Raw genomic sequence first — 20,407 nt, forward strand, 5'->3', positions numbered from 1 at the left:
AATAGTCTTTGGCTTGACTCTTGCTGATGTTTATCTTGTGGTGACAAAGCCTCCTAGTGGCCCATGAAGCCTATGTTTCACTTCTTATTTAGGATTCATCCTAATGTGACCCTTAACCTGTTCTAAAAGTAATCACAGCTATGAATAAACAATATAAATCTCCAAAAGTGTTTAAAATGAAATATAATGGTTTATCTAATGGAAGGCAGTTAGGTTTTGTGTTTGATGTATATTCTTAGATCAAGAAACCAAGGAAAATCTTGATGAATTAAAAAAAATGACTGAGGAATAAATTAGGACGACCTCACATGTATTTCAATTTAAACTGATTATAAGTGCACATAGGCTATTAACTTTTGATTCCTATGATTAGAACATTAAGTTACTCATTTGTCATGTTTTTTAAAAGAAAGTTTTCCCTCTTTAAACCTCAGACATTAGGATTACAGTGCTGACACATGAAGTCAGAACAAAAAACCATAGTGTGAGTAAAAAAGCTATCTGAGGCCTTCAGACAGAATATTGTAGCAGCTCATGAGTCTGGTGAGGAATTTTAAGAGGTTTCAAAAAGTTTAAAAATACCAATTCCAGTGAAAACGATATAATCCACAAGTGGGCTATGTTATTCAAATCTAGTGCTACTAATGGCAAAAAACCAAAACAAAAAGTTGTTTTTTTTACGTATTTTGTAAGTTTAACACAACATATTTCCCTTAATTTGTCTTTTCTTTCAGTTTTCAGAGCTATGTATCTGAAACAGAAACTTATTAATCTAGGTTTCTGTTTCATAAGAACTGTTAGGAGTTATTATTAGAATATGTTAATAGCTGACCACAACCTTAAAACTGTCAGTTTTGACGCAGACCTTCAGGTCTCTGTGATAGAAAGCTTAAGAGAAAGAGACATTTTCCTTAAGCATAAAAATGACTCTTGGCAAACATCCAAAACTCCATAAGAATGATTTTGTTAGAGACAAACAAACAAACAAACAAAATCCGTTTTAGAACGGGATTTTGAAGATGACTACTGACTAGACCTGGACTAGATAGTGGGCATGACCAACCATTTCCAACTTAAAATGAGATAGATCTTTTCAAAATTACTTCAACAACTTTTGCAATGATTATTGCACCTTTTCTCTTTTTTTAATGTTTGTGTTTTAGTTAAACTCTATAAGATAAGCCATACTGAAGGTAAAAAATACATTCAGATAATATTTTATATATATTTTTTTTTAACATCACAACACCCTACTATAAGAGAAGTTATTTGTACACTTACACTGAGATAGATATAAAACAAAATCTATAAAATTAACTGGAGAGTCGAAAGAACTGGCTGTTGTTGGGAACGGTACCAAATGAGTCGAATCCCGGAAATGAAACGTAATTCCAACTACCTGTTTGACAGCAAGATAGACCCTTTTAGTGGCGCATGCGCATGGGGCTAGTCCCGAATGACAACTGCACCACATAACGGACAAACAGTCGGCACAGGAGCCGAAGCTAACGCAGAGAGACTTAAGTCTCAGGTTAAAAACTCGCCTTACTCGGAGAACGTTATGAGGTAGATAGTTAAAATTTGAAATTAAACCAGCTTTGGATGGAACAGACAGGCGCTGCCACCGTGAAAATGGACCAGGAGTTTGAAGACCTGGACTCCAAAGGCCGGTGGCAGAAGCTTTACTCAGTAAGTGTGTTAGCATGTGCTAGCTAGGTCTGAGCTAATTCGGTTTGTACGGAGAGCGCGCATTTTATTTGACTGCATACACCGACTCTGACGCCGTAGTCAATGTTTTCATTTTTTGTTTGGTCTCATTTGTGACTCCTTTCATCTACAAGCTGATAAAGTAACTCTCATATGACGCCGTAACATCAACTTATCTTTTGACACGAAGACTACACTCAGCGTAAGGGGTTTAGCTCTTTGTAATTAACTGCATAAAGTTTTCTCCTTAACCTCTAATATACACGGTCAACCTTATGATTTCGTGTGTGTAGCTCTATCGTTGGATCTTTATTACGAGATCCTCCGCTTTATTGTAATCCATCTCCTGTTTTGTTTATAGTCAACGTTGACTAGTAGATTATTTACATTGATCATGGTTAATAATCACCGTACTTAAAAAAATATAACCTGAAAACGAAAAGATTAAAAGTTGTGTTTTGTTTGTCAGATTGTTCAGGGTTAAAAAAGGTTAACTTTCAGTTTAGTTTACTTGTACTGCCTTTCACAACAAAGGCAGTCTGCAGGTCAAAAAAGTCTAATGTTTATCCAGTTATCTAGAACCTGAGTTTGTCCAAGTTCGATTTATCTTACTGAAACTCACCACGACACAGTCCAAATGGGTAATCACGTGAAGGTCTAAGTAATTTTATTGCAGTTTAATCCTGATTATAGGATAGCACAATAATCCTTTATTTGTCCCTCAGTGGTGGAATACATGTACAATACTGTAAAAGCATTAGTACTAGGCTAGGCTAGGGTAGGAGATGTTCTGTCTTGAAGATACACCTGCACACCACTGGTCTGTTGGCAGGTCTATCAACTAACATGGAGCAACACATGAGAAGAGTCTGGGGTAGGAAGCGGTAGCTGACACTGAGTGACCAAATCATTTCTGTCAGTAACAACCTCCTCACCAATCTCCCTGAGGTTTTAGGTTTTTATCACCAAGTTGTTGTTTTTTTCCTGGAAAACCAATTCAAGTGGTAAAATACATTATTTGCAAGCTGCCTAGTCAAAATAAGTTGAGAAAACCAGTTGTTGAAAAGTTTGTCTGCTTAAGGAAGTCCAGCTGATTATGTCAAGTCATCAAACTGTGTTTACACAACAATCTGTGAACTTTGTTGAACAGTTGTGTGACCTATGTATAGGAAAATGTAGCAGCCCAGCTTCGGAGGGGAAAAATTAGAACAATTAACCATGACTCATCCCATCAATGACAAAAAAAACAAAACAAAAAACATTAAAGATTAGTGACTTAAAAATTAAATGTGCAGAGTTGACTATAGCAATAGGTAGCAACACTTAAGATAATATATCCACACAATTTCATTTAAAAAAGCATTATGAAGGTTTAATGTTATGATCTTGTCATGACCATTCAGCAAATGTTCTACCCTTTTCCCAAGTAAAATAACTAATTGATTTATTAATATCTTTCTAGCAATATTCCTGTTTTTTTCTTATTTAAACGGAACATGAAACAAAATTGTTCCATGGAAAAAAGGCATTCAGCTTACTTTCATTTTCATTCTATTGTGAAAACTAAATTAAGATTACAAACCTTTTCCAGTTCTTTGAGGGACAGCAGACTTTGTTTAGGCTAGAAATGAAAATTGATTATTTTTTGGAATTAAAGTGCTAAACATAAACAAAGAGACTGAATGGTTGGTGTGGTTAAAAAAAACGGATTCAACTTTGACTTTATGCCCCTGCTATGCTGCTATGACATTTTAAAAAAAGCAAATGATCATCTTTTTTTGTTTTATCTCTGACAACTAGAAAAATAAAGTTATTTATCATAATAGTGGGATAAAACTCCCATTGACGAGGTAAATTATGATCCATTATTTGCATCCCTGGGTTTTAAACTTTTGATCTGCTTTCTAGGAAATCAGGAATCAATCCCACGAGTGCTCTTACAAAGTGGCAAAGTATCCAGAAAATCGCAACCGAAACAGATACAGAGATGTCAGTCCATGTGGGTAAACATTTGCATTTCCTGTTCTAATCTGTTACAAAGCCTGTCAATTTACAACCAGTTGTAAAATATTTCCCTTCCGCTTCCTTTCCTCCCTGCAGTCGATCACAGTCGGGTCAAGCTGGAGAACGCAGAAAACGACTACATCAACGCCAGTCTGGTGGTGATGGAAGACGCCCAGAGAAGTTACATTTTAACACAGGCAAGTAAAAGCAGTGGGAATAATCAAGCAAAAAAAAAAAAAAGTCAGTGTGGTGTTCAAAGAACCAATTTATGTCTGTTTTATTTGTAGACCTATTTACAACGACCCTCACTGTTAATTTATTGACTTTTTAAGTAGTTTTATTCAAAGAATAAAATATAAGAAGACTTTTACCAAGGAATCTTTTAGTGTGTTTGGGCTCTGGTATTTCCTTGATTTTCTTTGGGTTAGGGTTAGGATTAGGCTATTTCCTGAAATTACATAAGCATGCATTACTATAGTTGATTTTCGCCACTATGCTGTAATTACGGAAAAATAATTACAGCATAGTAAAACAATAGCAAAGTTTTCATTTGTAATTTTTAAGCAATACAAATAAAAACATTTTTATTATTCAAATACATTATGTCCCTACTATCAATACTTGGGTTAAACATTTAAAAAGCATAATTGTATAAATTCTTGGCATTTTATCAAAAATAATTATATTCTCCCTGATGTTTTTAGATTCACTGATTTATTGCATCTGTAAACAAAGCAGTCAGCCAGAGACATGCAGGTTTTCCATTGCTTGACTCTGTTTGGTGATTGGCAAGTCAAACACCTAGAAAATTGTTTTCATTTATTTATCTTCCTTTTTCCTAAAAGCATTAAAACTAAAATCTACCACAAGTTGTTAAGCACATAAACTATCTTTGATGCATCAAGAAAAGTGATCTTGTAAATCTTCATATTATGTTGCGTTCCAGGCTATAACCTGTAAAGAAGAGCAGGAATCATAATATGCCATGAAAAGACTGATTATTGCATCTCACTTATTCATTTAAAATTACTCTGCAGTTGTAGCTTGATGACCGTAGTAAAAGGAGACAAAGCTCCTTCTTTTTTTAGCTCCAGCTTTGAAAGACCTCATGTTTCTGCCAGCTATTGTGGATTTCTTCCTTTCTAAGTCATCTTTAATTAATGAGTAGTCCCTCAGATACCACATCAATGTGAAATCTATTCGGGGCTTCATGTAATATGTCGGGTAGGTCGACACAGTTTGGTGGCTTTTTTTTTTTCTCTCTCTTTATGCTGTTTTCAACATTTGTGCGTTCTTCTGAGATGAGTCATCTGTGGTTTGGGGAAAATGTGTTAGACCTGAGATGAGAAACGTACAGATATTAAGCACTGTGCATTTGCTGTAAAAGGGAGTTCAATGTATGAATAGAAAAAGGCACAGTAATTATTTTCTAGGTGGTTTTTTGGATCCTTATCTTTTTTTTTTCTGCTGCTGTGGAAAAAATATGCTTGCTTTAATACTTTTTCCCAGAAGAAAATATTTTGAAAGATAACTATGTATTTTTATAAAGATGAAAATATTCATTATTAGGCTCAACCACTCCACAACATTCAGCTATTGTGGTCTTTTAGGTAACCATGTTTTTGCATTGTAAGCCGAAGACATGCTTCAATTGTGCTACTCTGAACCTTTTTCCAGCAAAGCCTAATTGCCTGGAACCCTTAATCTTCATTAAGTTGTTGTGTGAAATTTGACTGCAGTGCTGTTTATGCAAATTACATGCAGGGGGGCTGTAAAACATTCCCCCACGCAGTTTGAAATCCTGAAATGTTACATTGACTGGAGGGTTTACTACGGTAAATTCGGTCATTTTAAAAAATGAGGAAAAGTCTATTCCAGTTAAATTTACCAAAAGCATAACACTTTTATGTCTGAGTTTAAATCGGGACGACTAAATTATAATGCTTATCCAGCCTGAGCCAACTGAAGACTCGGGGTAATTCAAAAAGTGGCTGCATTTTGGTTAAACTTCTACAAAGGTAATCTATTTTTATCCTTGTAAATGCAGTGGAAACAGATGTGGCCCCCCCGAAAAGGCTCTTAAAGTTAAAACACTGCTGCTACATGTTAAGCAGCCAACTAGAGAAGTTAATGGCGTTGCTTATTGGAGAAACATTGCATGCAACTGTGCTGTTTGTTTTGTCCACAGGGCCCCCTCAAGAACACTTGCGGCCACTTTTGGCTCATGATCTGGGAGCAGAAGACGAAGGCGGTCATCATGCTCAACAGGGTCATAGAAAAAGGATCAGTGAGTACTGGATGGGGGGGAAAAAAGTATTCAACACCCGTTGACACTCGGATATGTGCTGAAATGCTAAACAGACCACAGCACGAGTGGTTGCACCATTACCAGTGAATGATTAGTTTTACGCAGTGAGTTACTGACCCACAGCATCCATTAAAGTGCTTTTCTGCTACTTGACAGCCATCCATCCATCACTTATATGTCTGCTTTAAAGTGGCCCAGAATTTAGTTTTGGGAAGTATGGATTCTTTTAGTAATAAAAGCTCAGAAATCGTGTTTTTATGAATACACTCTATCAGCAGACTATTGTTTAAACGACCACAGAAAGACGTAGTGTGTTTGTGATGAAAGCCAACCTCTTAGCCCTGTAACTCCATGATCCCGCGTTGTGCAGATTAAATACTCAAATAAACCTCTCACAGGCTGCACAGCTGTGACCTCGCTTTCTGAGTAAAGCAGCTGGATGGGATCTCGCTTTGTCATGAGATTCACTGTTTCTTGGAAATGGAAGATAAAGAGCACCTAGTGCACAAATAGTATGAATGCAAAAAAGCTCTTCTGCCTGTTTTCTGTGGTTTTTCATCAACAAGCTCTTTTTTTTTGAATAATGTAATTAATGTAATCAAGTTTCGTGTTCTTATGTGTCTGATTAAAGACACAAGCTCTGTTTTCGTTTCCTGAGAAAATGATCAAATGATTGCTCTTGTTCAGACCACTATGTTTATAGCTAGTAATTTCATTGCAATTGGGTAGATTTAACGTCTGTTGTCTCCTCCTGCTTAGTCAGATGTTTGTATTATTTGGACAATGTCCAACCTACGTCTCTATTATTTTTACCTTTTCTTTCTGCAACAGGAAAAGTGTGCCCAGTACTGGCCGACGGCAGAGGAGAGAGAGATGACCTTCAGGGACACGCGCTTTATGGTCACACTGTTGTCAGAAGACACCAAATCTTACTACACCACCAGAGTACTGCAGCTGCAGAATATTAATGTAGGCTGCTGCTTTATTTAGCACATATCTTTAATTTTAAGTAATCCAGATAATATAAAGACACACTGTGTTTTCTAAACATTTTCAGAAGTGATGCATTGCTGTGATTGCAGTTTCATGATTTTAACTTGAATATCTAAGTGGTTTAAACACAACATGCTTTGTAACTTTGGAGCATTTAATATTCAATCTGACATTTGTTTGAGGTGCCATTGCCTCGAAACGTTTCCAGTTTGTTCCATTACAACAACTAACTTCAGTGTATTTAGTAGGGATTTTATGTGAAGGTGAACTTCTACCACAGCCTCAACTATTGGTACTCCTTGAATTTGTTTAACATAGCGTCACATGGAAGCTAATGCAAGCTTCAAAGTATTTAATTAAGATTTTACTGAGCAACGCAAAGTGTTGCGAGATAGGAGATAAATGCTGCATGGTTTTCACATTTTTAAGCATAAGAATCTTGAAAGCGATGCAGTATTTTGTGAAACCGTGTTTTTCTGCAGTTCCAGCTGCACGTCTTTTGGGGTTTGGCTCTACTAACTTTGTACATCTTGATATGGAAATTTTCCACCATCTTTCTTTTCAGAATAAATCAAACTTGGACAGATTGGTTGGAAGCAGCAATGTTTAAGCATTTCCTCAGATGCTCAGTTGGATTTAGGTGTGGACTTTGACTAGACTATTTCAACACATAAATCTGCATTGACATATGCGCTGACATGTTTTCTCCCTTATTTAGCTTCACATATCTTAAAAATAGAAAAAAATAAGAAAGAAAAACTTTATACGTCCCAACTGGTGACAGATTAAAAGCACATAAAACTTTCTTTTAACTCTCATTCACCTTCTTTGTCCACCAGATGTCGATTTTGTTAATGAACTGAAACTGAAACTCGTTGCACTTTTTTTTTTTTCAGCTATTTAACACTCTTCACTGAACCTCATATAACCTCACACATGCTGACAGAATGCAACACCTCAGAATCAGTGAAAACAAACAGCGGGTTGTAATTTCCCTGCTCCTAACTTTAGATACGTTTGTCTTCCTTTCGCAGACGGGCGAGAAGAGAGAGATCCATCACTTTCACTACACCACGTGGCCTGATTTCGGTGTCCCTGAATCCCCGGCATCCTTCCTGAACTTCCTCTTTAAAGTGCGGGAATCTGGAGCGTTGGGGATGGACCATGGACCGGCAGTGGTGCACTGCAGTGCTGGAATTGGACGCTCCGGGACATTCTCATTAGTAGACACATGCCTTGTTCTTGTAAGTGCATTTGCTTTTTATTTCCCCTTTAGTCTGTATGTCCTCTGAGGGAATAAATGTTTTTTTTAATTTGCCCTCCCACATCAACCAGCAGCAGTCCTTCCTATAATGTGTTGCTGTGTCTGCACACTTTGTCTTGCATGCTTGCAAACTGCCAGGAAAATAACATTTTTTGCTTTTCTAATAAATATTCAGTTGGAAATCCACCTTAATGTAGTAAGTTTTAACCCACAGCAGACGCCCAGCTTGCTTATGAAACTTTCTGATAAACTTAGTCATATTTTACATGAAAGTTTCTATAATAAAACAAGGTCGATGTTTAGAGTTTTTCCTTTAGGTGTCAATATTTGAGTACATCTTTCCCCATTCTTTCAAAACGGGACAAAGAGATTGTTTTGTAATCTGCGTATCCAATCTGAAATCGCGGCTGCCTCTGCTGAACACTTGGTCACACACTTGAAAAAAATCACGCCATGAAATATGGGAATGGACTGCTGGAAACTCAGTTACACTACTCTTAGTCAACCTGCAATATGAGCTTGTATTGCAGCTGCCTTAAAACATCTAACCTTCTTCATATCTAGTTAAATAAAATGTGACCGTGTGCTTTGATGAACCATTCATATCTTTTGAACTTTTTCCCATTTAGCTACATTACTTGAGCTTATTTAATTGAGGTTTTATGTGATAGAGTAACACAAAAACATTAGAGAAAAATTAAAAATTGCTCACACTGCGCATTCTTCAAATTGTTCTTCACATTTGCACACTAGATACTTGTAAGCCCGGCTTTTGCTTCAAATATCGCTACCTATCTTAGCTTTGCACAGCTACAGATTGAATTTGTCATTCATTACATTTTATAAAATGCCTCCAGGTACCTCTTGATTACCTTTCTCATTAATGCTCTCTTTGCCCAGCCTGTTAATTCAGGTGGACGGCCCCAACTTGGTTGGTTTGCAGTTTTACTTTTCTCTTTCCATTTTCAGATGACGGATTGAATCGCCCTTAATGAGGTCTCTAAAAGTTTGCAGCATTGTTTTCTAACCTGAACCCGATTTTAACATCTCTGCAACTTTATCCCTCACCTGTCTGCTCTGCTCCTCGGTCTTCATGAGGTTTTTCTTTCTGAGTGGTTCTTTATCAAATCTCTTGTCGTAAGAAAAGTAAACAAGTTTGATTTTAATAGTTAGGCTGCAGGCGTCAGTCTTCCTCCACAGGGAACTGTAAACTCACTTTGTTGCGAGGCGCTCGCACTATTTTAGTTGCTATCGCCAAGCGAGAAATCCACATTCACATGAGAGTTCCTGTTTAAACAATGCAGAACACAGAAGGTCAGGAAGTCACCAGAGAAAGTTCCTCCTTAACAACTGAGCCGAGCTGTGTTGCTTTTTCTTCTAGATGGACAAACGGAAAGATCCGTTGTCAGTGGACATCAAAAACATCCTGCTGAAGATGAGGAAGTACCGCATGGGTCTGATCCAGACTCCCGAACAGCTGCGCTTCTCCTACATGGCTGTCCTCGAAGGAGCAAAGTTCATCATGGGCGACTCTTCTGTGCAGGTACGACTAATACTCATACACCCCAACTTATGTTTCGTTTCATTTTCAGGTGTTTGTTTTTATTATCCATTTTAATTATATGTAATATTTGAGATATATTGTTCTGATTTGCAGTTCAGTAAGCAGATAGTTTCTTATAAGTGAATTTTTAGTTGGAAGTATAAATACATTGCCTGGGGCAAAATAAAAAGGAAAAGGAAAAGGCTGCTTCCTGAATTTAGCTAAGCATATAGGGACTGGCCTTCTTCTAGGCAACACACAAATTATCAACAATAAGTGTCGTATTTTGTCACCTGGATTCATCCAGGCCAACTCTTTGACATTTATTGACTTCCTCTCTTCTGCATTTCTTCGCCGGTAGAACCAATGGCGTGTGTTGTCTGAGGAAGCTCAGGAGCTGTCCTCGGAGTCTCCGCCCCCCTCCGAGCCTCAGGCCCGGTGTCCACCGGAGCGACACAACGGGACCCAGAGAGGAGGCCAGCAGGAGGAGGCGGAGGACTACAGGCAGGACAGCAGAGTTCCTACACAGTCTTCCTGCAAGGAACAGGAGCTGGATGGCAGCACAACACAGTCAGTATCATACATATGCAGTTTCATTTAGCACTAATAAACTATGTTCAAATATCTCAATGGAAATAAACGTGTCTCATAATTTATGAAAAAGTAGACCAAAAGTTTAACTTTATCTTCCCATTGGACAAGAGTTAAGCTAATGTCAAATCTCTAATATCTATTTATTAAAAACACTAAGATGCTACCATAGAACAGGGAGGGAGGGGGGGAATGAGTGCCTCCTTCACGGTCCTGAGTCGAGATTTGGACTTTCACTCAGCTCCCACGGTCTCGTTTTTCACCTGGATTAGGTGTAACGGGTTTTGTTCACTGGAAGCCCCGAGGGACGTTCCTCACTTCAGATTCAGAATGGGGGGGGGAAGAAAAAAAATCTGGTGCAGCTAAACACTAAGTTTGCAGAATTTTGTGTGAACTCAAAAACATTTATCACAACCAAATTTGGAGAAATTCATTAGGCTTCTCGTCAAAGGCTTTGTCTGGAGAATGAGTCGTCAAGAAGTGCTAATCAACCAGTGCACAATGCTGCGATTGAGGTCCAATAAGAAAAATGGATTATTGGATTTTGGTGTTTTTTGCTACTGCGTTTTTTGTTTGTTTGTTTGTTTTTTAGACAAAAGACACACCAATCAATCCTTCAAGATAAAACTATCTCCAACTGTAACCTCTCTATTGAATAAAAGAACATTTCACATTCTTATTCAACAGATTTATCCATTTTTTTTACTTTACCTAATCATGGATAATTTAAAAGAAAATTCTGGAAGTATAAATGAGCAAAAATGGCATCAATTATGTAAAACATACTTGCAAATTTCCAGGGTATTCAGACATGACTCTTTCAGGTAATAAAAACAAAACAAAACAAAAAAAGATCCATCTAGGAAGGCAGTAAATTTCATCTGCTGTATTCTGTGCATAAAAGTGATTAGAAAGATGTCACTAAACCAATTTTCATCTTTTTTTTTTATTTACGCAGTAAACGACGCAGAGAAGATAACATCTCCAAATCTGTCAACACCAAAACACCCCAAGGCAAGTCCAGGTCAACCGACTCGGACAGGAAGAGGAAAAGGTGATTAAATCTTGAGGTTCAAACCACTTTGTGTTTCTCTTGCATTTTTATTCAGAACCTTGTGCAATTTCAAATGAATGTATGTGGGTAATAAGACAGTTAGATCCAGCCTTCTTTCTGTCTTTTGAAAGAAGGCTGATGCATAAAATCTGCATTTCTGCAAAATCTGTTATTGTGTAGATTTATTTTTGTATTTTTTTTATATATTTTTTTTTTTGAAGAAAGAGTCCTGATGAGATTTCTTCAGTTTACTGGCGGCTCAGTGTTGTTGTCCTAGAAAGACTTACAGTTAGACCTGATGGAGCACTTTACTCTGATGACAGCACAGCGTCGAAGTCACTTCTGAGAAGCCTCCCTTTGTTGTGTGATATGTCAGCGGTGTTCCAGTAAGAGCAGCGTGAAAGTGCAATCGTTTCTGATCAGGTCTCACTCTCCTGTTGTGGTTTTCCTGGACAGTTTGGGGTGTATTTGCTGCACATGACAAGACATTTCCTGTCCGGTGGGGGGCAGCCTGTCTTTACTCCCCTCTGAGACAGAAACAACCACGAGGAGAACATTTAGAGGAGGAACTTTATCCACAACTTGTGAAAACGATCAGCCACTTTTGTACCTGGAGGTGTGTGTGGGGGGGAGGAAGAGGGAGGTGTGGCTGTGTGGTTTGGAGTTGTGGCTGCTATTCAGCATGGTGTGTGTATATTTGTGTTCACTTGTGGTTAATGCTCTGCGAAAACTGAAATGTCAGGCTGAACTAAACCAAAGCGAGATACAAATGTGTGTTGAACAGAGGAACATTTGGCATAGCTTTTTATTTGTTTGTTTGTTTGTTTTTTAAGCAGAATTAATTTATGGTAATTTATGTGAAAGTACAAATTTACTGCTGAGGCTGACAGAATCCACAATGAAGTTCAGTAAAAATAAAAAAAAAAGGAGGAGGTAATTTCTGAAGAAATCACTTTTTTTTTTTGCTGCTGCTGCTTCTAACATTCAGTTATAGTTTCTTGAGTCTCAGCATGTTTCGCTTAAACTGTCAGATGCTTTTCTGAATGTGCGATTTTTATTTGACTATTTTCAGATTGGTAGGAAAAACTTGAAGCTTCTTTGTATACTTTGTTCTGAGTCAAAACAAAGTGCCTATTTATACACGTTTGCATTGACACATCACTTTCCATTTCCTTTTTGTATTCATGTCAGTAAACAACAGCATAGGAGTTTAGTTGTTGCTGTAGTAGTGTGCTTTCGTAAATTATAAAGACACAAAAATGCTTAAATTTGAGTTTTATTATTGATGTACATTTCATTACTTCTTTTATTCTCATTTACGAGTTCTTTTCCAAGTTTGGACCAGTTCACTTCTACAAAATAACTCATAAATTACCTCCTACGAGTAAATATTCTTTATTGGAGTCACATTTTCCTTACAGTTGACCCTGAGCAGGTTGTAGAAAGTATGAGACGACTCATTTTTCAGTTGGGTACAATTTGACTAAAATTGGAAAGGTTCAGAGAAGAAAAATGACTAACACTTGTTGCTGAACAAAACCCCTCTGGTTTTCTTCCCATGGCTTCAGATGGCAACCATTTGAATCTTTTGTTTTTGCCTTCTGCTCATCCGTGATCAGTTCACAGGCACAACAAGTCCAGGACCATCCAAGACTCCAAATAGTTCAGATTAGAATATGGTAGAAATGAGCTTTATGTTCTCTCAACTGGGAAATCCAGATTTTCCAGCAGCAAAGTGACGGGCAGCTCAGAACATGCAGGTTCATACAAATGTAGAAGTATGCAAACAGAAAGTAAGAATATGGAGATTACAGTGGAGGAAAGTTTACAGCATCAGAAAAAAATGTGATTCTTTTTCACATTTCAAATAAAATGTGAAACTATATAGGACAACTGATGGAAGAGAGTACAATATGTACATTTGTGTTTATAGAAAAATCTACAATAAATGGAAAAGTTATGCAAATAACAGATTGAATGTAAAAATGTTGGTAGATTTGAGGGCAGTGATGGTTATTAAAGCCAAGCAGCTGCTGGGAGGAAGGATCTGTGATTACGTCCTTTTGTGCGCCAACTTCAATGTTCTAAAATCTTTAAGAATTATTGCACCTTTTTACTGTACCTTTATTCTCTACAGCACATAGTTTGAACAAAGATCTTTTTACCCACCAAAGGGTTTTTGCACACTGTATTCAAATAAATTCAACAAAACCTGTTAAGTTAAAATGGTTCAAAAGATTCAAAGCTTATTATTGGTTAGTTTTCCACAAACAGAAATCTAATGATTATCTGTTATTAGCAATACCATTTCCTGATTTTCTTGTTCCTGTAACGTTTGCTGCCCTGCAATATTCCGCTCCACATGCACAAGCTAACTAAGCCTGGACAGGAGAGAATCTGTTTTTCTCAGGAAAATGTCGCCCATCTGTCTCTGAATATATGCATAACTACCTGAAAGGTGATCACTGTTTAAGCTGCCATCACCTTTTTTTTGTTTTTAAGCTCTTTGGGGGCCTTGGAAAGTTGACACCATTGCTGCCAAAGGCAATATATCCACACTAGGATGAGGATCAGGTCATTATTTACCATTTGTAAATATTCACAAGTCAAAATTTATAATTTTTTTTCTTCCTAAATACACTTCATGTTCACAGCACCTAGTTCAAACCTTAGCTCTGGTCAGTGAACGCAACATATTTCAATCTCGTTTAATTTCTTGTCTGTATGGACGTGAAGTCCACACAGTTACCAGTTTTGTCCCCAATAAATTAAATAATGAATATATGATAGCACAGTAAAAAGCTTATTGCATCTTATTTGCTATTTAGTAATGTGGAATAAAAAGTATTATTTCCAGATGTAGAAATGCACATTTCAGTGTGACATGTATTTGTTTTTAGCCCCATTACTAAATGTGGGCATTTATTTATTTTGATATCATTTTAACAAAAAAAAAAAAATTACAATTAATTTTTTTTGTGCTATTTTTCTCCTCCGTTTGATAAATTTGAAAATATAAAATCCAATTATTGTTTGCTGCTTAGTGGCACAAATCACACTTTCATTGGCGTCCTGAAGAGTATTACACATGGGTATGTTTGGGGTTATTATTGCTGTGGCCCTAAAAAAATAATTTTATATATTATTAAAACTTTAAGTCCGTACTTTGATGCCTCTAAATAAATTGTGGCGCAATCAGTTTTCCTTAGAGAAGCCACTTAATTATTAAATTATCCAGCTTTGTTATTTTCTGTGAAGAAGAAAAAACAGCAGATGTTTACAGCAGGTCACAAACATCATCCTGACCCACGAACGTCTCGCACTTCACTGAAAATACTAAACCAGGAGTCCATTTCCTCCACAATTTTGCGCTGCTTTGCGTTTGCCAGACTGCGAAGATGAAAATGCTCAGATAACCTGCAGTGCTGAGTGGGTTTGCTTCTGTTTTAAAGTGTGAAACTCTGCTTTTAATTAATCCGACTCTGCACGTCTCACACGATTGAAGTGACTCAAGGCGAGCCTCCGAAACGTCTCAGCGGTCTGAGTTTCTTTTCCACTTTGTGTTTCAGGGTGAAAACCAGCGACTACTAACCAGCTCCACCTGACTTCGGCTCCGGCAGCGAAGCCAGCCTCGGCAGGGAACTCCAGCTCTCCACCCCTCCATCCAAACCTCTGTGCTTTTTTGTTTTGTTTTTTTTTTGCTTTTTTTACGTTTGTCGTGGTTGTAGTCCGGCCAAGTCCCATGTTTTCAGCAACACTCACCTCAGAACTCATGTCTTTAGCTTCGGCGTTTTTTCCCCCCAAAATCCTCTCTGAACTGTTTACAGCAGACACTTTGACATTCACACAGGAGCTTTAAACCCCCTCCTCAGACCTCACCTCCGCCGTCGTTTCAGCGTTTTACTTTTGTTTTCCTCGCATTCTGACCTCTCTTATAAGACTGAACGTAGGGGGTATGCATTGCCAATTTGTAATGCTGTTCATATGTGTATTTTTAGAAGAAAAAAAAAGAACATTTTTTCAGAGGCGAAAACAAGAGGTTCTATTTTTTATAAAAAAATCTACTTGAACTTTTTAAAGGTGACATGGGGTTTGGTATAAGAGAAGTACTGCCTCCACCCCCAAGTAATAGTGGCATGATATTACAATGATGTACATAGTACGCCGTTTGTTTTTTTAAAGATGTGTATTAAAGATATGTTTGCTTGTAAAGAGAAAAATAAAGAGCTTATGTTACAGATCTTAATGCTGCAGAAAACTCATGACTTGTTCTCATTTTGAAATTAAGTTGTCTTAAGTTTATTTAGAGTGTAAGCTCAAAATAAAACTGGTATTTTGTCTACCTACACGTCTGCATTTCTCGTTTTTATTTTAAAGCAAAGCGTATGAGTGAGAAAAAAAAACACAACAGTTTTCTCTTTTTAAAACATTCCTTTCCCATAACCAGGCCCGCTCACACAACGTCCAATACAATGATGCAAACAGACGGACAAAAACCGCGGACTTGGCAGCCGGCCCGGCCGTTGAATAAGAGTTGTTCTGTTACGACAGCGGATCAAATTACTCGGAGGTTGGACTGCCAGGAACACACCCTGGCACCGAGCCAAGCACTTTCAGTTAGCGGGGTGGATTTAAAGGGAGTGAAATCAGGTCGTTATCACTTTAAATAAACACGCAGGTATTCGATAAGACTCTATTGGATAAAACACTTGGAAGGGATGCAGGAGCGCTTGAGTTAAAAATCTCCTGGAAATGACGGTGCAGGGAATATCAAGAGAACAATCATGCAAACTTAAAGATTTAAGCTCATTTTTACAACTACAATATCCTCAGTTAGAATAGTGCAGGAGGGATGCCACTGCCAAACAGCAAACTCCAGGAAGTTGGGATCTTCCACTTGCTGTTCGGTTCTTCGCTCTGGAAGAAATAAATAAAATAAATCAAAACCTTTGTTGCTGGTTCGATGCCTGCAGACTTAGAAGAAAGTCTAGTTTTAGGCTGACCTGTCCGTCCAGCAGATGGAGCCAGTCGTTGAGGTGGTTGACGAGGGCGAACGCATCAGGAATGTTGTCGCCCTCTGAGCAGAAGAGCAGCAGCACCGCCAGCGGGAGATCCTCGGCACAGCTGAGCACATCCACAGCGGCAACGCGTCATTTTGACACCAACGCAGACATTTAACGTGTGAAAGGACTGCAAGGTTTTACATTTACTGAAAGGAGAGGCAGCAGTGCCTTGCTAAAGTATTCACTTCATGATTTTATTTACTTTTACTTTTTTGTTTTTTACATTTTGTCATGTTTAATGTGGTCGACCAACAGAAAGTAGAGCATGAATTTAAAGTAGAAAAAATCTGATAAGTGTGGCATGCATTTCTCCTGCCCCTCCTTTCGAGAGATCCCCTCAAATAAAATCAACTTCAGTTATAGTTTTAAGCACAGATTCTAAATTGGACTCAGGACTAGACCTTGACTAGGCCATTCTGAACAATCGGTATTCTTTGTTCTAAATCACTGTTGCTCTGGCAGGTTTTCATTCAGCATTGCCTTGTATTTAACTATCAGGCTATGAGCACTGACAGGTTTTACTGTTTCTGCCACCAGCATGATGCTGCCACCACCATGTTTAACAACAAGGATGATGTTTATCAAGGTGAAGTGTGGTGAGGGGTTTGTTTCCTTGGCGTGTAGATCAATAAGATCGATTTTGAGCACTTTCTACCACATGCAAAATTAATGATGTTTCTCAATAGTTGCTCTGTACCAGAAGTATTTCCAGATCAGAGCTACATATGCTTGGGATCTTGCTTATTACACACAGGTGGAGGAAAAGGAGCTGCACGTTGCACTTTTCAGAAATCCTTAGACTTGTATTCTCTCTGCTGGTCTTGTGGTTGCAACTAGAAAGAGTGTGAAACTGATCACGTTTCTCCGTACCCGTCTGTGTAAAGGCCTTTGGTGATGCCGCCTCCTGGGATGCAGAGTCTCGGCTCTGCGTCTGCGTCTACTCCAGGAAACGCCGGGATCCGCTCCATCTCCCTCCAGCCCAGCTCCTTCAGCGCATCCGCACTCGCAGCCAGCAGAGACGGCGTCATGAGGTACCTCAAAGAAGTGCTTTAACGCCAACAATCATCAAGACATGAGCATTCACAACACAAGCAAAAAGAAAAAAAATCAAATGATTGATTTTGGGGAGCATGTTTTTACCCTTGCAGCTGCTGGTCGTCCCTCTGGTAGGCGTGGCTGCTGGACAGAACCACCGTCCTGGAGAAACCGCTGGCTTTGATCCAGGACTTGAGCTGCTGACGAAACTTCTTAGACCTCGTCTGCAGTTAAAACAAGGTTTGGAGCCGTGAACATGATGGCGTTTACAGAGACGTCACACAAACATGGTCAGAAGTTCAGCTAGACGTATCACAGGAATGCGAGGCAAATAAATGTAGGGCTTTTGGCAATTTAGATGTTATAATTATCTGAAGTTAATGTACATAACATAAAATATATACATAAAGACCCATTAATATTAGGGTAAAAACCTCAAAAAAATGTATTTTTTCACCATCAACAGGATTTTGGCAAAAACACTTGAGCGTTATATATACACGTTAGAATAGTGAATCCGTTAGAATAATGAATTACCGTAATTTCCGGACTATAAGCCCCTATTCTTTTTTTTTAACATACTTTGAACTCTGCGATCCTGTTAATATACGGCTTCTTACCAAAGGGGTTCAAAAGGCTAGACTGATACGTGATGAAGAGAACAGCACAAATATAAATATATATTTATTTAAAAGAGTGATTGGAAATGATTAAAATGTTTAGAAAATAAAAGATAAAACACAGTGGTGAATGTTTACCTGGATGATTGGTGCTCTGATCTGAAGAACCGCCAGTTTCAGCTCAGCTGCTGTGTAAACTGGATAAAAGTCAGTTGACAGATTAATACCATGCAGAAAACTACCTATACTGCAAACCCCTCTCTGCTCATCTCCAGAGTAAGATTAAGATTAAAAGTAACACTTTTTAACACTCTCTTAAGACAAACATATTTTGAGACGATGACAAGTGACTTCTGAATTTGCACTCATGGAATAAAAATTAACTGTAACTGAGATGTGGCGCCACCTTCTGCAGGGGTGTGCAGCTCCTCGGCGTCCGCTTTGCCGCTGGCGTAGGGGTTGTTCCCGGCCATCGGGATCAGGCAGTCTGTGTGGAAGTAGCCCACTCTTCTCATGTTGAGGGTGGACACAATGAGGTCAACGGCCAGCTGACCCACGTTACCGACAGCGACCACAGGCTGTCAAGGCAAAAAAGGTAGAGAAATATGGAACAATGAGCGCCATCTGTAATACGTTACCACTATGAATTTCCACACTTGATTCTGACATGAGAAAACAAACAAACAAACAAAAAAACAACTCATTATAACTTTGCAGTTTAAGAAAATGTTCACCTCTTCTTCCTAGCAATTATTTTATTTATCGATTAATCGGTCGATTATTTTGACGATTAATCAGATAAAAAATTGGCACATTCCACATATTTTTCATTTAAACACTTAACCCTTTTTATACATTGGAATCAAAAGATACAGATAAACAACGCATTACATATATCAATATATACTGCTCAAAAAAATAAAGGGAACATTTCACTTTAATTTTGTGTGTGGCTCCAAATCCAGGCCTCCATTGGTTAATAAATTTGATTTCCATTGATGATTTTTGTGTGATTTTGTTGTCAGCACATTCAACTTTGTACAGAACAAAGTATTCAATGAGAATATTTCATTCATTCAGATCTAGGATGTGTTATTTGAGTGTTCCCTTTATTTTTTTGAGCAGTGTATATACGTTTTATTGCCTAAAATGGATATAATACGACATTCCGCCAGTCAATTTGATCCGGATGAAAATCATATGAGGAGTTTTGGGTAAAACATTTTAGTAGTCCTAATAATTTCAAAAATGAATCATAATACATACTTGGTTATATTTGTATAAAGTTATTTTACAGGTTAAAACATGAGAGAAAGCTGTCCTTTTGCTAAATTTCACCGCTTAAACACAAACAATGCATTTATAAGAGGCTGATGCAGAAGATTAACTCCGTCAAACTCACCATGACGAGGGTAAAACCTTGGAAGGTAGCCGGGGAGTCTTGCGAAGAAATAAACATGGTGTTCTTTGGTCGGAAAACACACAGAACCAGGCAGGTAAGCAAAAAAATGGTGTAAATGAAGCTGGATGAGTTAAAACTAGAATTTCTCAGCAGGTTTCACTTCAAGTTTCATGCCTGCTAGTGTTATGGACCTTTTTGGACGCCTGTCTGTCGATGACTGATGACAGAAACGTTAGTAAGGAGGCTTGTGAATGCCTGAAGGAAATGCAAAAAAAAAAAAAAAAATAATAATAATTTCCTCAACACAAAAAATACGTGGTAAAGTTTTTTTTTTCTTTACTCATTTTCTTTTCTCTTACATTATTTCAACCAATTTTGTGAGAAAGCTTAGTACCAACTTATACCTTTTTTAATTAGAGTTTGCATTATGTCCAGGCAAATTTATAGGCAACAAAACAAGTGGTGGCTCTGCACTATTTTTCTAACGGCGAGAGAAGCGCCGCATCCCTGGGGAAGGCGGAGATTATGTGCCGATTAAACCCGGACAGACAGGAAGCTCCTGCCGTCCCTCCGGGATCTAGAGACCAGGGCCAAAAGTGCCACAGTCCAATTTAAAAATAACTTATTCAATACGTAGTGCTTTGAATGACATTTAAACAAATCACGAGATTTATTGACGAGACAAGTAAGTAAATAAATAAACAAACGAGAAATTAATTACATTTGTGATTAACTGCAGTTAAAGAATTAAAAGTATAAATTATTTACAATTCTCAAGAATTATTTAAGTATTTTATTATTTGATAATTCACATAACATTCCA

The 20,407-nt window shown here is 37.9% G+C and overlaps 2 protein-coding genes across 3 annotated transcripts; one reads left to right on the forward strand and one right to left on the reverse strand.

Moving 5' to 3' along the window:
* The first annotated feature begins 1,471 nt into the window (after positions 1-1,471).
* On the forward strand, positions 1,472-15,722 carry ptpn2b (protein tyrosine phosphatase non-receptor type 2b). 2 transcript variants are annotated; one of them, XR_001661599.1, is made up of 11 exons: positions 1,472-1,689; positions 3,616-3,706; positions 3,808-3,908; positions 5,900-5,998; positions 6,851-6,988; positions 8,047-8,256; positions 9,658-9,819; positions 10,181-10,389; positions 11,369-11,464; positions 11,921-12,080; positions 15,034-15,722. XR_001661599.1 is itself a non-coding variant. In XM_007547794.2 (10 exons), exons 1-10 carry the CDS (start codon positions 1,603-1,605, stop codon positions 15,053-15,055), a joined length of 1,215 nt encoding a protein of 404 aa, XP_007547856.1. In that variant the 5' UTR covers positions 1,473-1,602; the 3' UTR covers positions 15,056-15,722. The 2 variants fall into 2 exon arrangements, 1 of the variants encoding a protein (XP_007547856.1); XM_007547794.2 differs by lacking the exon at positions 11,921-12,080 and having other exon boundaries at positions 1,473-1,689.
* Positions 15,644-19,810, reverse strand: psmg2 (proteasome (prosome, macropain) assembly chaperone 2). Its single transcript, XM_007547793.2, has 7 exons — positions 19,585-19,810; positions 18,589-18,760; positions 18,321-18,379; positions 17,668-17,786; positions 17,398-17,574; positions 16,468-16,588; positions 15,644-16,381 (listed from the first exon to the last, which is right to left on the reverse strand). The coding sequence occupies exons 1-7, from the start codon at positions 19,639-19,641 to the stop codon at positions 16,298-16,300; spliced, it is 789 nt and encodes a 262-aa protein (XP_007547855.1). The 5' UTR covers positions 19,642-19,810; the 3' UTR covers positions 15,644-16,297.
* Between the last annotated feature and the right edge of the window lie 597 nt (positions 19,811-20,407).

This window comes from Poecilia formosa, unplaced genomic scaffold (genome assembly GCF_000485575.1).
Source record: "Poecilia formosa unplaced genomic scaffold, Poecilia_formosa-5.1.2 Scaffold21, whole genome shotgun sequence".
NCBI classification, from domain to species: Eukaryota; Metazoa; Chordata; class Actinopteri; order Cyprinodontiformes; family Poeciliidae; genus Poecilia; species Poecilia formosa.

Coding starts and splice junctions, on each gene's coding strand:
- ptpn2b (XM_007547794.2), top strand. CDS start 1,603: ATGGAACAGACAGGCGCTGCCACCGTGAAAATGGACCAGGAGTTTGAA. Junction 5,999..6,850: donor GGGTCATAGAAAAAGGATCA/GTGAGTACTGGA, acceptor TTTCTGCAACAG/GAAAAGTGTGCCCAGTACTG. Junction 10,390..11,368: donor CTGGATGGCAGCACAACACA/GTCAGTATCATA, acceptor TTATTTACGCAG/TAAACGACGCAGAGAAGATA.
- psmg2 (XM_007547793.2), bottom strand. CDS start 19,641: ATGTTTATTTCTTCGCAAGACTCCCCGGCTACCTTCCAAGGTTTTACC. Junction 16,589..17,397: donor AAAGGCCTTTACACAGACGG/GTACGGAGAAAC, acceptor GGATGTGCTCAG/CTGTGCCGAGGATCTCCCGC. Junction 16,382..16,467: donor TCCATCTGCTGGACGGACAG/GTCAGCCTAAAA, acceptor TATTTCTTCCAG/AGCGAAGAACCGAACAGCAA.